Raw genomic sequence first — 16,248 nt, 5'->3', positions numbered from 1 at the left:
TACATAACATATATAAAGGGTATATCTCCGACATTTAGATGAATAAATGTGTATCATGATTTACCAAATATGTATGTCGACTTCATATCAATTAATTTTTAGAAAATATTCATATAAATTACTCATGTGCCAGGAACTAAACTTGTGTAAAATTGCCTCTTTCACTAAGGAATCATAATTACAGTACTGGAAGGATATATATAGCATTTGCTATGTACAAAAGAACTCCTAACAACCTTATCTAAATTACACACAATTGTATGAAGGACAAAGATCCTAGCCGGATCTCCCCCACCAAGTCTTAAGGATCTGAAGATCCGGACCCTTGAAAGATCCAACGGCTACAATTATTATAACTTTTAGAAGAGCCCCCCTTGGATCAAATTTCAACGATCCAGATATCTAAATCCTTAGGATTTGATGGGGTGAGATCCGGCTAGGATCTATGTCCTTGTAAGAAACCTCCTTGCTGACTAGACTAGATAATAACAAATTATGATGACTTGGCATTTTCCTCTCTAGTGCTAAATTTTAGCACGGCAGGGTTAGGGAAAAAAGGAGGAAAAGGGGGAAAAGCTATTTGTGAATACAACAACAAAAATAATAAAGTCTTATCTCATTAAGTAGGATCGGTTATATGAATCCTAGAACGTTATTACGCCCGCATATCTTATGTTAGATCCAAATAGTCCAAGTCTTCTCTCACATTCTCTTTTAAGTCTTTTTAAATCTTCCTCAACACTTTAGCATGCTATTCATAATGCCATTAAATGTCATAATGCCACATTGGGGAGAGTAAGAAAAGGGATGGGCCACAATGGTCCCCCTTAAAACCCCCCCCCCCCCCCCCCCACCCCCCACCCCCAACTATTATTTTTTTAATTAACTAAACAAAACGGCATCTGCATGCTATTCATAATGCTATTCAATGTCATAATGCCGCCACCTCCCCCCCAACCTATTTTTTTTTTAATTAACTAAACGAAACGGCATCTGTTTGACACTAAATAAAATAACATAAAATAAAATAAAATGACACTCCTGCACAACAGCAGTAGAAACCAAAAAACCGACACCAGGCTATGCAACCATTAAATCCGATGGGACTAGAGGGGCAGAATCACGCTTTTGGGCTTGATTTCCGACGTGAAGAGGGGCCTCTATCCCTTTGTAGCTTCGCCACTGTAGCTGGCATGTGTAGCATTATAACAACACAAAGGGAATAATGTCCACTCAATCCTTTTCTTCTTCTGCACACGCTGGTTTTTTTTTTTTTTTTTTTTTTTTTTTTCTCTTAATTCTTTCTTTGACTTAATCAATCCAAATGTCCAAAATAAATATGAATGCGGAGAGGCAAAAAAAGTGAAAATCACTCAGAAAAGAAACATCCGTTGTCACTTCTTGAAAGTCAGTCTCCATCTAGTCCCCTTTGATTCTGTAATTTAATTCACAACAATTGTGCATGGCATCAATGTACTTGTATTTTCCCAATGCACCAATGCAGAACATCTTAAAAGGACTGCCTTCTTGACTTCAGGTATCGAATTTGGCGCGCACACAGACCGACTTACACAATCTAGTGGTGGTACCTCATAGCTTAGAGGCAGGAGCTGTGACTTTACTCAAGGCAACTGTTGTCTTTGAACCAGATGAGCGCCCCAGGTGCTTGCAGATAAAGTCCCCAGCCAACATGAACTTTTTAAGATCTACATGGGTCTTCAGTCCAAGTCCATTAAGCATGTACACAGCATCTTCCGTGGCAACATTTCCGGAAGCTCCTTTAGCATACGGACAACCCCCAAGACCTGATAGTGATGAATCCACTGTGCTGATTCCTATCTGCCAAGATTTAAAATGTCATTCCAGTTCGATTATCCTTTTTTTCTTAATATATGCAGTTCTATTATCCTTAAACATTAAGATCGGTCAGAATTCTAGAAGTATGGTCTGCTGAATCATGTAGTCAAGAAAGGGAATCAACTTGTGTTGGAGTGGCCCTAAAAATCTATTGTCTCAAGTTTTAATTGAGACTTCGGATAATGCACCTTTTTCACGAGCTCCATTTGTTTATTTTGATGTCCATCACGCTCTACTGTGACAAGCTCAGCACTATGTAGATGCCTTCCAATCCAATACTGCATGTTCGTACCAACTTCATTGGGCTTGTTAGCATGTATGTATCCACAAGCACTGCTAGCACTCCAAACTATTCCTCTCAGACCATTGAGTAGGCAAGGGCGCATTGAGTACCCTCCTTTACTAGTCCCTTGATAAGTGCCAAATGTACTTCGGCTTCGTTTTCGTAATTGCCTTCTAGTTTTTTAAATAATTATTATAGAGGCCTTTCAATCATGAATTGTTTATTGATAGTGGTAATTGGGTCGAAAATCCAAGACAAAAACAATCGTCTGAAGACTTATACTTTGATTTTGACTGATCTAATCATATCAAAAATTGCAACTACCTACATTTGGTTTAATTTTCCTGCTAAATTCAAGAGCAATGTGGATTACCTGGAGTGACGCTAGTATGTTTGAAAGAGCTTGCCCATACGTGTCATGAAAATGGACAGCAAGTGTGTCAGTGGTGGAATGACACTACCTAGAGTGGAAAAGAAAAAAGACCATAGAAGTTAACAAACAAACAAAATACACTACCTAATCCTCTTCTTCCGCATCATTAAGATAACAACACAAACTACCATCACAATCACTGGACTTAAAAAGACAGGGTCTGAAGCTTTTACTGTTAGGAACTTATGACATCTTTTGGGGATGTTTTTTTTTTATATTTTCAAAGCGTCAGTTTATCCCAGAAAGCATAAGCCTTGAGGAATACACCACAGCCAAATAGTGTCTACTATATGGGATAAATGCCAAACAAATGTGAATGGCACACTACAAGCCAAGCCTCAAGCTGCACATTTTCTGTAACTTTTCGGTCTTGAACTTCTAGTTTGGCTTTCTAACTTCTTTGTTTACCCAAATGAAATTAGCCCAAGCAAAATTTAACTTTCCCAAAGTCAAAACACCCAATCACTGGCCGGCAAACCCACATAGCATGAAAGCTTAGAAAGTTTCTTTTTTCCTCCCATTTTGATGAATACGCTAAGAGCCTAATAGAGCATTTAGGATGGCATAAGGAAATCGTATAAGTTCAACAAGAGCAAAGGCATGAGCCAACTAAATCAACAAGAAGAAAGGCGGACAAAATTACCTGGAGTACCTACACCAATTGTATCACCAAGAGAAATTTCTGAGCAACCATGTCATAAAGTTCTTTCGCCACATATGCTACTTGTGATGGGGATATCTTTCCTTCCACTGGAAAACACAACACACAATATGTATCTAAAAGGATTAGAAAGTTATAATATTGGAATACTGCTAAGAAAAACAATAGAAATTAAATAGTTCCATATAAAAATATTATTTAGAAAGAAAGTAATTTAGTTCCACTGGGAGTGAGAAGAACCCATACAGCCCTCCCCGACTCCCAAAACACAGAAAACAAAAAGTAGTTAGAAAATATACCCACGAACAGGAATTAAAAGCTTTCTGGCAGCAATAGCAACTTCACCATAACAAACGAGACTATCTTCAATACTACAGTTTATATTTGATTTTGAAAAAGATTCAGAAGCCGAGGCAAATATGACAACTTCTTTTGCACCAGAAGCAATAGCTGCCTCAAATCCCTATAAGAAAGCTAGATCACAATATGAATTCGTCACGTATTTGTGATCCGTTTATAACTTTATAATGTTATGTTTTTTCACTAGAAAATGCTTACTTTAAGATTAGGGGTCAGGACGGGAAATCTAGCACCTTCAATATTTCGAATAGCATCCATTACATCTTTTGTATCTGCCAGCTGAAATTGAAGGATCAGCTAGACAGTAAAAGTCAGCCATGAAAACCATAGCCAATGGAGAACTAAAATTAAAGATGCTTTAAACAAACAGCATGAAACACAAAAAAACAAAGAGAAAAACATTACAAAACCAAGAAAGATAAAAACATAGAGGATGCTACAAAATCAAAGAATTGACAGATTGCTCAGAAGCGGCAGACGTGAATCTGACAACCACAGAACAACATTTTTTCAATGGATACTTTTAGTAGGCGTAGAATAAGAAGTATAAGAGTTGAATGTGCAACCGAAAAGTTGACCTTAGGAACCCATTTTGGGGAGACGAAACTTGTAGGCTCGACAATAGGAAAGCCAGAAGAAACGAGCATTTGAATCAACTGAACCTTGACAGCAGTAGGAACAATGTGCTTCTCATTCTGCAGTCCATCCCTCGGACCAACTTCTACAATCTTGACAAATCCTGGAATGTCTTTTAAAAGCTGGTTATGTGGCTGCTGCTGCTGCTGGGATCATACAAATTAATTACAAACAACAACGAACGAGCGAACTCAATCAACGAATGGGATACCGGTTTAATTGTTGAATGATATGGAAACAAAGAGAGAGAGAGAGAGAGAGAGAGAGAGGAACATTACAGTGCTAAAATCACAACTTGAAGAATAGGAAGACTGAAAATTCCCCCATAGAATCGTGCAAGTGTTCCCTTGTCATACTCATAGAGTAGCACATTCCTCATTTGTCTTGACAAGTTATGGAAACCAAACATTGCAATTGCAGGCAGGCAACACTATATCTCAAATTTACAATCTCAAATTCTCAATCTAATCTACAAACCCTACCATCAAATCAAATCAAATCAAAGCAAAGCAAAGCGATAATACGTACTTGTTCACTTTTAACGAAGAATTGATATTCAAATTGAATTAACAAACAGCTGCTAACCTCAATTAGACGAGAAGCGGGTAGGTACCAGATTGAATTATTGATTGGGGAAGGCGATAAGACGAGAGAGGGCTCTTCTGCTTCTCACTTGTTTTGTGTCTGTGCTGTGCAAGGACACGACGGGAGGAATTGGGAGAGTCATGAGGGTAATTTCGTAAACCTATTTATAAACCATGCGCAATGACCAAAAGGGTAAAAGCAAAATCCGGATTCTGGACCACTTCATCGGATGAGGATTCTCTCTGGTTCTCTGGTTCTCTTTGTGAGGATCTCGGGGATCTTTCAATTGTATTTGTTTATCGTATATTATGTGGCTTGAAGTGCTGTTTATATTTAATTTTAAATAAAAAAAATATTTAAAATGATTTATGACCGTACGATGTACATTGAACGGATACAATTGGAGAATCTCAGGGATCCTCACAAAAATGATCCTCATTCGTCTCTCTCTTGTTCAAATTTTTTCTTCTCCCATTTTAGTGCAGTTTAGAGTGGAAACGTCGTTTGCAAAACTTCAAAGGTTTTGGTCTAGTGAAAAGTGAGCCAAAGTTTGGAATTTCTAACTCAAATTTGAGCTCTCACAAATGTATTTTTGGAGCAACAGGGCCTATTTTGGTGTATTGTTTGAATCGAGGCCAAAAGTTCAATTACCTTATTATTCCTGTATTAAGTTCCCAGATTTTGTAAATCATGAGAAAAATAATATTGGATGAGATTATTCAAAACCCTAGAATACAAAAGTTGGCCTCATCATCTAGTCCTTCTTATACGTCGGATTATATAGTCATTGCCTTTACGGGGTAGGAGATTTGGCATTTATGGATTAATCATTTGCACTTCTAAGTTAGGTTGGACGGACACTCTGAAACCCCAAAGTGTCGAAGTGTCAGACACTCTGACACGCCTCCGACACAGGTTGAACATGGTCAAGACACTGGTCAAAGGACAGGGGCATTTTTATAAATTTGAAAAATATTTTGAGTCAGTTTTGGAAACATAAAAACATTGAAAGATTTGGGGCACTTTGGAAATACAAAAACTAAAGCAAGCAACCCGTCCTAACTCAACTTCAATCTCCTATATGCGCCTCCTTCCACTTCTCTTCTCCCTCTCTTCCTCTCTTCGCAACCGATGTAGCCTCTTCTCTACGGCCTCCACTCCAGTTGCATTCTATTTTAGTTGATTGTTTAATTTGTCATTGAGCATAAATATATATCTTCTTGGTTTTTTTTTTTTTAATAAAGGGAACAACTGGTTACAAGCCACTTTATTCATACCTTTTGAGAGCCGAAAAGACTCACATAATCATTTCAACCTCCATCTAGCTTCTTGTTTTAATTATTATACTTGTATTGTTTTAATTATTATGTTCTGTGTTATTTTAGTTATTATGTATAATGAATGAATTTGATAAACACGATTATTTTATTATATTATAATCCACAATATCATTTTTAATATGTGCAATATTTACTATAAATTTATTATATTTTAAACAATGTGTCCGTGTCCTATATTTTAAGATTTGCCATGTTCCTATCGTGGTGTCGCTATATCCGTGTCCATGTCTATGCAACCTTGTAATGGTATAGGATAACTATTTTGGAGTAGGAAATGTTTTGCCACTTTATCAAACTTGAACTTGAATTTTAACCATTGCTTGTTATTGACAAACATTTTGGGAATTCCAACTGGATCATCAGACTCTGTAACCCTCCACCTCCCCAAAGGAAGAAATGGAAAACAAGCGAGTTCGAGTATGTAGTGCAGCTACATCAACACTTGAGCACAACAAACGTTACATAAGATCAACCTTTCCACCGTACGTCAGCTACATCATGCCTGCCTCGTTTCTTTTTTGATCAAACATTGATTCATCGTATCCTTACTTCTTGTGGCCAGTCGACGGAAATTGGAAATATAGCATGCTTAGTTTGCGTCAATTTCAATAGGGATTCAACACAATCCAATCCATCATGTTAAACTCGGAAAATTTGGAAAAATAATTAAAATTTGGACCCCAAATAGAATTATAACCACCTTTTAAATTTACTATAATTATAACCAAAAATTGATATAGAAGTACTAATATAACATTAAGGGTGTGTTTGTTGCACCGGACTGTCTCAGACTAGACTAGCTGCAAGGACTAAGCTGGACTGGCTTAGACTAGACTAAGCTGGACTAGCTTAGTGAAGCGTTTGGTGCAGTGTCGGACTAAGAAACAGGATTGCAATATTAAAATATTTTATATTAAATTAATATTTTATTTTTACTTTATCTTTTTCCTTTTTTTTTTTTAGAATCATCTCTCCAATCCTAGTAACTTTTCGCCTCTCCATCCCCTTTTCCCTTTTTCCCCATTTTTGTCCCTCCCACCCATCGGCCCTTTCTCTCACTCCCACCGTCTCTCTCTAACCCAAACAAGCGATGCAACCAAAGTGATGGCAAAGAGTCTCCATTTGCCTCACCAACGATGCAACTAAAATCCTCAATCTTCCTCACCTCCTCTTCCCACAAACCCATCCCATCCCCCACCCCAAAAATTCACTTAAAATCCCCAACCTCTCTGTCTCCACTGAGGTCGTGGTTGAACCCATATACGACTTGGTTCTTGAACTGAGCGTGATGAGGTGTTGGGAGTGGGCAGAGAACTATGGATTCCCTTATTTTCTTCCTTCTTGATTTCTTTGCTGATTGTGCAAGAAGTGAATTTTTTTTCCCTTTTTTTCCGTTGTTGGTCTTTGTAGAGAGATATGAAGGTCAGTCTTCAATGGAATATCTTCTGTGACTTTTGACATCTGTTTTAGAGAGGTGAAGGTGAGTTTTCTAGCAGACACATTGACGAAAAGGCGTGGGGGAGGGTTCGCACAATGTTGCTCGCAGAAGAGGGAGACGGGACTAGCAATCCCGTAGTTTTTGGGGGGCCTCACTATGACCTCTTAGTGAAGCCTTTAGTGTAGGCAAGTTCGGGCTAGTCTCATTAAGACTAGTCCTGCATGATAACAAACACCGGACTGGACTAATAGTTAGTTCAATCTAGTCCAATGACAGTTAGTGAGGGCAAACACACGCCCCCTAAAGGTTTTCTAGAAGAACCAAAAAGCAAAATTAAAATGAACATCGGGTGTCTAGATCTTAGTGACACTTATAAGCTTCTGGTTGTTAGTAAAGGAAGGCATTTTTCTGGTGTGGTTGCGGAAAAATTGATTGGGAAGGACTCTTCGAAAGTTGGGGAAGATTTGAAGGTCTTGCTGTCACAGTTATCTGCTACTTGAGGGCTTGAGCAATCACCAAGCGCTTTGTATAAGGAGTTGGAGGAAGAAAGAAATGCTTCTACAATCGCTTCAGATCAAACAATTGCCATGATTACAAGACTGCAAGAGAAGAAGGGAGTGCTCCATATGGAAGCACTCCAGCAACTAAGAATGATGGAAGAGCAAGCCGAGTACGATAATGAAGCGCTGCAAAAGACAGACAACCTTCTTGTCGAGAAGGAGAAGGAAATACAAGATTTAGAAGCAGAGGCTGAAGCCACTCCATGCATAATGAGAGTTTCTTGAACACACGATTAACCCGATTCTCATTTCTCTTCAATCTTTAGCATACCCTAGACAGAATTGCAACGTTACAGTTAGAAGTTTGCATTCTAAATATTCTTCTCTCTAACATGTGCTGAAATTGGTATTCTGTTAAGTTTTCCGTTTTGATAACAATTGTGAAGAATGAAATTCCAAAACATTTGATCATACTTGCTACTTTGGTTATGTGTTCCTCAACAACCTTGCAAGCCAAGCTAAGGTAAACTACCAATGTTATGTGAGACCTACCTCATACAAGACAACGAGACGACAGCAAGAGGAGATTGCACGAGAGAAAAACTTGAAACCGAAAACAACTTCAAATGTTTTCCAATTTTGATTTCTAGTTTTCATGCAGTGTACCATTTCGTCGTATACATTTCTTCCACCATCCTTCCTCCACTCATCTTTATACTTCATTTTCATTTTGTTATCATGTAGCACTCAACGGCTAATGAAAAAACAACTGTAAACTAAAAAATGCACATAGAAACGTAATAGTAAGCCAACAAAAATGAATTCTGCCGTACATTCTATTATTCTTGAATCTTCAACTTGCCAGGGGTGGTACAATATATATTTGTTGTACGTTTGTTTATTTCTCTACTCTTTTTTGTTCCACATGAATATAAATCTACATGAAAATTCAGAGGGAAGAGAAAATAGGAACACCCGGCAAGGTGGCTCCTGCATCAACAATATAAATGTTGCCAGAGACATACTCAGAAGAGTCATGTACCAAATATCGAACTAGCGATGTCAATGCTGGATCTGAAGCGCCAAATGTTCTTAAAGGGACAGTTTTCATAGCCACATTGTGCAGCCAGTCTTTTTGCATAAGACCCTCCGTAATTTCCGATCTGAAAAGTCCAGGTGATATTGCATTCACTCTGATTTTGTGTACCCCCAACTCCATAGCCATAGTCTGGTTAACATGATAAGATTCAGTATAGTTCCATCGAAGCTTTCACCTACACTACCAAGTGTAGAGAACTATAGAACATATTCCTTAAGAAAATACTCATAATCAAATATAGATAATGAAACTTACGAGAGAAAAAGAGAAGAAGAAAAGAATAAGCAAAGGTAGTATCGGTGACTTGACAAAGTTGAGGATAAAATCTTAAAATGGCAACAGATAAACCAGCAGTTAAAATATAAAACATAGTTTGAAGTTAGATCATCAATTCATATGTCATTCCTAGAAATCCTCCAGTGCAACAAAAAGCAAAATCTGGTTGCATGCGATAACACATTGGTCAAAACAGTCTGTTGGTTATATGACAATAGAGCCGCTCGGACCATGAGCTTGTGATAACCACAGCCTTGCGTCAACACACTTTATTGACGGATGATAACAGCACATGAAGATGACAAGCCTTTTGGCAATCAGACTTAGAACTAACGAACTAAAGAGACCAAGAATCAAAACCGGCTTATAATGGGGGTGATAGAATTTGGGTTGACAGGCCTAGGGCCCCACTCCAACAACATTAATATTGTCCCCGACTTGGTAATTACCACCTGCCCAATCCGTCAGGTGTGGGGTTTTATCACAAAAGGTCTCGGTACTAGTTAGAGTGGGGGAAATCATATTCAAACTCTTTTCTTTCTTCTTTCCCTCACCTATGTGGGATAGCCAACAGGGGGCATAAGAGAAAGTGCATGGTATAGCCCATAGGTCCACTAGCAAAATTCCTCTACTAGACTAAGGAACTGAAACACTCCTAGGCTGATTTCGGTCCCTAAGTCTATTTTTCCCAGGAAACAGTTATTGGCACTCCAAAAAGTCATCTCGTACAATTTCTGCCTTATGTTTCCCAGGAGGCAGGCATCCCTTCACGTCCTTATATTTCATTTATAGGCCAAAAGTAACAAAAACATAATTCCTTTTCCTTACACAATTAATATGATTTTCCCAATTAGCATGTTAAAGATAATACCTTTGTTAAGGTGTTTACACCAGCCTTTGAACAATTGTATGCTGTAGCTCCAGGCAGATATCCACGATTAAGACCAGCAATGGAGGATATATTGACAATTGACCCTCCCTGATCAGCATCTCGCATGCGTATAGCAACAAACTTTGATACCAACCAGGAACCCGTTAAATTTGTCCTGAAAACATGATTCCATTCCTCCTCAGACAGTTCCAATGCAGAACTCACATTTCCTAAGAAACACAGATGGTAGTAAGCATTTATGATACACCAACACAGACCTATGGACCAACTAGTTGTGTGTGCTTGTGAGGTCAACAATTGGTGATTGGTACGGGACAGGAATCAGGATTGGGACTGAGTCTAGTCCAGTTCGAATCCGATAGTCCCACCCGCACCCCCTGTAGAGGTAAGAGGTAGAGGGCACATGATGATGTTGTATACAATACTAGGGACAGTCGTCCAATTCAATAGTCGAGTACGTCATTGTTAAGTTCATGAACAGAAAGAACAATCAAATAAGTAATTTGCATTACCAAAAATATAATTGTAAAACAAAGGTATATTTGTCAATTCCATCTCCCCTGACTAACTTGTATAGAGCTGCAAATTTCTTCCTCAACTTCAATTTTAGCCAATTACCTTCCTGAAATTCTCTAATTAGCTAATTTTCCCTTTGAAATTTAATTTTAGCCAATTAGTTCTGAACTTTTATAAATAGTCAATTTATTTTAAAAAATTCTCATCCAATTTTTCATCCATTTTGATCACGCTATAACACATGACAACTCTATGAGAGCAAAAAGAATGGAAAAATAGATGAATGAAAATTTTAAAATCTAACACTAAGCGAAATTGGCTATTTATAAAATTAGGAAGGGCTAAAGTTAAAGTTCAGAAAGAAATTTACTAATTACAAAAGTTTAGGAAGTAATCACCTAAAATTAAAGTTTAGGAAGAAATTTGAGGACAATCCGACAAATATCTCTAAAACAAATAATATAAAAGGCAGAAAGCCAGCCAAACCAACCTCTAATACCGGCATTGTTAACAAGGGCATCGATGCGCCCAAACGCGTCCCAAGCCTTGTTCACAGACTTCTCGATAGCTGGGCCATCGGCGCTGACATCCAGCTCCACAGCCACGGCCCTCGGGCCTCCTCCAGGCCCATTATCAGCAACAGAAGATGATGAAGAAAGAGCGGTGATGGAGAGCTGGTTGATTTGATCGCACACGGACTGAAGGCGGTCGATGCGGCGAGCGGCGGCTACGATTCTGCAGCCAGCTTTAGCTAAGTCTAAGCACAAGTCGCAGCCGAGGCCAGAGGAAGCGCCGGTGACCATGACGACTTTGCCGTGGAGGTGGCGCCAGGGCTCCAGGTGGTCCGACACTCGATGAGGATTCTCCATGTTTGATAATCTGTCGTCAACTATGAGCTATGAATTATATAGAACAAGGAAGAAGATACTTACATGTGAATGTGATGTTATCATGTCACATGTGCAAGTGATACTGCTAAATCTTGACCGTTGGTGGCTTCGATATGGACGGTCATGATTTGGAGTGATATATTTGCACTTGCTGGACAAAAGCATGTTTGGTGAGGTCGTCGGCTTGACTTGACCCACTTTGATGATAGGAATGAAAAGAGAAATTCGGATCTCTTCGGTCAAGATCACCGGATCATGTGATCCGAACTTTTAAATTTTCATCTAATAGTTAAAAAGTTTTTAAGGGATCAAAATAGGTGAGTCGTTAGATGAAAATTCAAAGGTCCGGATCATTTGATCCGATGATCTTAGTAGAAGAGATTCGGAAAGGATCTCTTTCGACGGGAACAAGCAAACTTGTAATAAACAAAAGGAAGTAATTTTAGTGGTACTGTTCAATAGATCAAATTTCTAAATTATATTTTGTAAACTAAATTATGTGCATGTTAATGATTGAATTATTACTTAAGTATTGATAAACATGCATATTTCTTATTGGTGACACACATCATATGGTTTGTAGATTTTTTTAAAAAATTGGTATCTCTAGCATTATCCAATTTCTAAACTGCAATTAGAGAGTTGCTAACAAAAGTAACTCTATAAATTTTCTTCAACCTCATGCTTTTACCACAATCTGTTATACTTTTGACATAAAAAATAACATTAAATTGTGAAGAGGTGGAAAGCTCATTTTGAGAGTCTCTTTAACATTTCTCTTTTAGCTTGTCACACACATTTCTTCCTTCATTCTTTAATCGTTCGATTAAATAAATCAAACAAAAAGAATGAACATGATTAATCAAGGTGCATAAAAAGCTAAAAGATATGTGTTTATCGTTCCCTAAAACAGTATCATAACTAATTTTATTATGATAGAATGGTTTATGTGCATCCAAGTTTCGTATTTGCACACCCTTGTTGCCCAATTTACTCTTACATATTTTTTAGACAGGCAAAATAGTTTACTAAACTTTCAAGAATCTCTTTTTATGCAAGTTGGAGTTACACGGAAATAGCTGTTTAATACACAATGAATTAATTTATGCAGAATGCTGTTTAGTCCTTCTTTTTTTTTTTTTTTTTTTTTTTTTTCTGGAATTTAAGGGTAAGCGGGAAGATGTTCAGGATTAGAAAAATACCAAAAAGATCGAAAAATAGTCCACCTTGTAAATCTCAAACTTGTAAGTCCCTGTCTTTAGTATTATTTATGTTTAAATATTTACCATTTTATGTCACTTAGTACTACAGTTTAGTGGTATCCTTCTTCACTTGTTAGTGAGAGGTTTTAGATTTGATTATCGCCAAGAGCAAATTTGAATCATATTATTGCTACCACATTATAAGCTCAACCCACTCCCTTATCCCCTAGTGTAGATAATTTTCAAAACTTCGACTTGCACAACCCACTCTCTCTATTATCTAGTGTAGAAAATATTGTATGTTCAAAAAAATATTAACCCTTTTATTTGTGGCACCCCCTTGATAGGAGCATATTTATACGACTTAGTTAGCTTGTTTTCTTGCATTTATGTAGTTAGTTTCCATTTATTATAGTGTTTTAAGCTATTTTCGTGTGTTTGTAGGTCCTAATGGCAAAAGAAGCAAGAAAGTGCATTTTAGAGCTATTTGAAGCAGTTTTTGGCTTGGAAGGGATAGCTTGCATATGGAGCAAGGTGGATGAACGAATTTGAAGTCAAAAGAGGCTAGAAACATGCTACAAATCTATATTCAAGACAAAGAAGATAAGGAAAGAGCAAGAAACATGGAACATTATCCAAACAACCTTATCTTATCCAAACCTTATCCTAACCTAATCTTGTTCCACCTTAATTCCAGCTGCAAAAATGACTTAATTTCACATTAGAACACCCTATCTGTCCCTAAATACATGCCGCACCACCCTTTCTAGAATCCCTAGAAAGGTGGTGCCTCTCCCTCTTCTAGAAGCTTTAGAACCTGCAATCCTTTTCCTTAGGGGATTGAGCAATCTTTTTCCCTTCAGATTTTGGTGCACCCTAGTCCTTTTCCCACCTGATTTCTACCAAACCCTAGACCTAATTCTGAGGGTTTTCAGTTGTGCCTAATACATACATATATATATATATTTAAATTTGTGCCGTCGGGGGGGATCCATCCATTCACTCATTCATTCATTCAGCCATCTCACACCATAATTCACACCACATACACCTAAATCACCCTAGTGCCGCAGCAAGGAAGGAAGGAGAAGAAGAGTGCCGTGCAATCTGTCACCATCCAAAGGGAGCCGCAAGCCTACTTTAGAGTGTGGAGTGTTTTTGGATTCTTTCTATCCTAGTTTTAATTCAATGTTTATTTTAATTTGGTTGTCAATTATGATGAACATGAGGAACTAATTTCTTTATAGTTGGAGGTGAATTCGAAGCCATGATTATATGTTTTATATGAATTGATTACATCCAGTTATTGTTTCTTGAGTCTTGAATGTGATTTGCTTATCTGAGTTATCAAAACTTGTTTATGTATGTTGATTGAGGGTCGACACTTAATTTGCATGCATGAATTTGATGCTAGAGTATAAGGGAGTTTCACCTAATCGTTATGAACTTATATTCACAAGTAGTGGAAGTCACTAGTCATGATTGTGTTAAGTAAATCTTTGGTATGAGTATCATGCTTTTCATAGTTACGAATGTCTCGTCAATGCTTATGGTTTTCAAAGAACTTAATGACCTTTGATATGTCTTTCTATCATGCTTTTCATAGTTAGGGAACTTGATAAGGATAATTTGGTTGTGATGCGTATCCCATCCAATTCAATGAGTTAAGGAAAATCTGAAAGTTAATTTGTGCTTTTCACGGTTAATTTGGGGCATTGTCATTCGTAGTCTAAAGGAATAATAATTGGAAATTGGTTTGTATGCATATGTCATGTGTGGAGAATGACCCTCTAACTAGCCTTTCACCTTTTTCAATTCACCAAATTTTTTTTTATAAAGTGTTTTATGCAAAGTTTCTGTTTTAAGTTTTAAATTCGTCAAAAGCAATCCCCCTTCCATTGAGTCTTGTTATTTGAGTCAAAATCTATTTTCGCTTAGTCTCTTGAGTCAAGTTAGGTCTTATTTTCGTAGAAATCACTTGTTAGGTCTAGAATTGAATCTTTTTTATTGTTTGTTGCTGTTTTGAGTGTTTTGAGTCAGTTTGAGTCTATAGAGTCTAATTTAGTGTTTTTATGTCTTATTTGTGTTGATTAACATTCCTAGTTAATCCCCGGTCTAGAACGATCCCTACTTACATGTATACTAGAATTGTTGACATTAGGGTTTAATTTGTGTGTCAAGTTAATTTTCACATCACCCCTTCAAGGTTTCAAGTTTTGTCCTCTCCTTGAAGGTTTCAAAACTTTGGCTTCATGGGTGTGCAAGAAAAGATTATAGTCTTTTTTAAAAAGTGTTTCTGTTGTGCTGGTGAAAATACAAAAATAAAGTTATTGAGTGTTGGGTAAACTTTTTTTGTAAAAGTGCTTTTAACAAAAAAAAAAAAAAAAGACAGTGCTTGATAGGGGCAAAGGTTGTAATTTTGTAAAATATATAATTGCTATTTGAAAAATCCATTAAATGGGCATTGATTACTATGCTTTGACAAAAAAAATAAAAAAAATAAAAAAATCTACCATGCTTGACACACCCCGATCGAGATCAGGGCATGCTGGCCGTCACGTGGAAGTGACGTAACCATATGCACAGTGCGGAAGCTAAAAAAAAGTAGTAATATAAATGGTACGAATAAATAAAACTAGCTTTACACCAAGTAATAAAAACAAGTGCAAGCGTAAGTGCGACACTAAGTTCAGAGCATAAAGTCTAATGCAGTCCCAAAAGGAAATGACGACAACAAAAGCACACCCGAAGGTGGTCTTACACTGGTGGTGGTCTGTCAGATATGCCAGGGAAATCCTCAGGGGAGCCACCAAACGTGCTAGCCAACTAGAACCTGGAGGGGCGCAAAACAAAAGCGTGAGTGGGCAAAAACAAAGCTTTTCGAAAACCAATTTAATAAATAAGTTCTAACCCCTCGCCGTAAAACCTGTATACTTCCCAGAAAATAGTATATAAATATATAAGTCATGCTCGAAAAACGTGCCATGCAATATGTCTCGAAGTAATATGCCAGTGCTCAGGAAACATCAAATCAATACTATGTAACTGTCAGCTGGAGTCACCTAACGTGACCTGTACGGCTGAATCTAGAGCTCGAATCTCCGTCTCACTAACTATACCTGCACACGAGTCGGAACCACCTAAAGTGGTCTGTACGACAGGCCTGGGTGTAATATAAGTACGCTCTAGTGCTACGATCACGTGAAGGCTGGGCGAATAATCGCGGGTCACCTACGAGTCGAAACCACCTAAAGTAGTCTGTACGATAAGCCTGTGCACC

The 16,248-nt window shown here is 37.7% G+C and overlaps 2 protein-coding genes across 2 annotated transcripts; both read right to left on the bottom strand.

Moving 5' to 3' along the window:
- Positions 1-1,376: 1,376 nt before the first annotated feature.
- LOC103960605 (hydroxymethylglutaryl-CoA lyase, mitochondrial-like) lies at positions 1,377-4,382 on the bottom strand (the record flags this gene model as incomplete). The annotated part of the gene is made up of 7 exons (XM_048576441.1): positions 1,377-1,839; positions 2,514-2,597; positions 2,702-2,717; positions 3,217-3,225; positions 3,534-3,697; positions 3,793-3,873; positions 4,173-4,382. Coding segments are annotated over 7 exons (813 nt in total), but the record flags the coding sequence as incomplete, so codon positions are not given.
- Positions 4,383-8,897: 4,515 nt separating this feature from the next.
- On the bottom strand, positions 8,898-11,772 carry LOC103960598 (3-oxoacyl-[acyl-carrier-protein] reductase FabG). Its single transcript, XM_009373087.3, has 3 exons — positions 11,367-11,772; positions 10,340-10,569; positions 8,898-9,321 (listed from the first exon to the last, which is right to left on the bottom strand). The coding sequence occupies exons 1-3, from the start codon at positions 11,743-11,745 to the stop codon at positions 9,043-9,045; spliced, it is 888 nt and encodes a 295-aa protein (XP_009371362.2). The 5' UTR covers positions 11,746-11,772; the 3' UTR covers positions 8,898-9,042.
- Positions 11,773-16,248: the final 4,476 nt, after the last annotated feature.

Source organism: the organism of the source record quoted next, unplaced genomic scaffold (assembly GCF_019419815.1).
Source record: "Pyrus x bretschneideri cultivar Hongxiangsu unplaced genomic scaffold, Pyrus_bretschneideri_v1 Contig9, whole genome shotgun sequence".
NCBI classification, from domain to species: Eukaryota; Viridiplantae; Streptophyta; class Magnoliopsida; order Rosales; family Rosaceae; genus Pyrus; species Pyrus x bretschneideri.
The sequence above is the reverse complement of the archived record's forward strand: the minus strand, read 5'-3'. Positions and strand labels throughout refer to the sequence as shown.

What these genes read in the sequence shown, in the direction of transcription:
- LOC103960598 (XM_009373087.3), bottom strand. Translation starts at nt 11,745, where the DNA reads ATGGAGAATCCTCATCGAGTGTCGGACCACCTGGAGCCCTGGCGCCAC. An exon ending in TAACAATGCCGGTATTAGAG is followed by an intron (nt 10,570 to 11,366) that starts GTTGGTTTGGCT and finishes TGTGTTTCTTAG; the next exon opens with GAAATGTGAGTTCTGCATTG. An exon ending in GTGTAAACACCTTAACAAAG is followed by an intron (nt 9,322 to 10,339) that starts GTATTATCTTTA and finishes CATGTTAACCAG; the next exon opens with ACTATGGCTATGGAGTTGGG.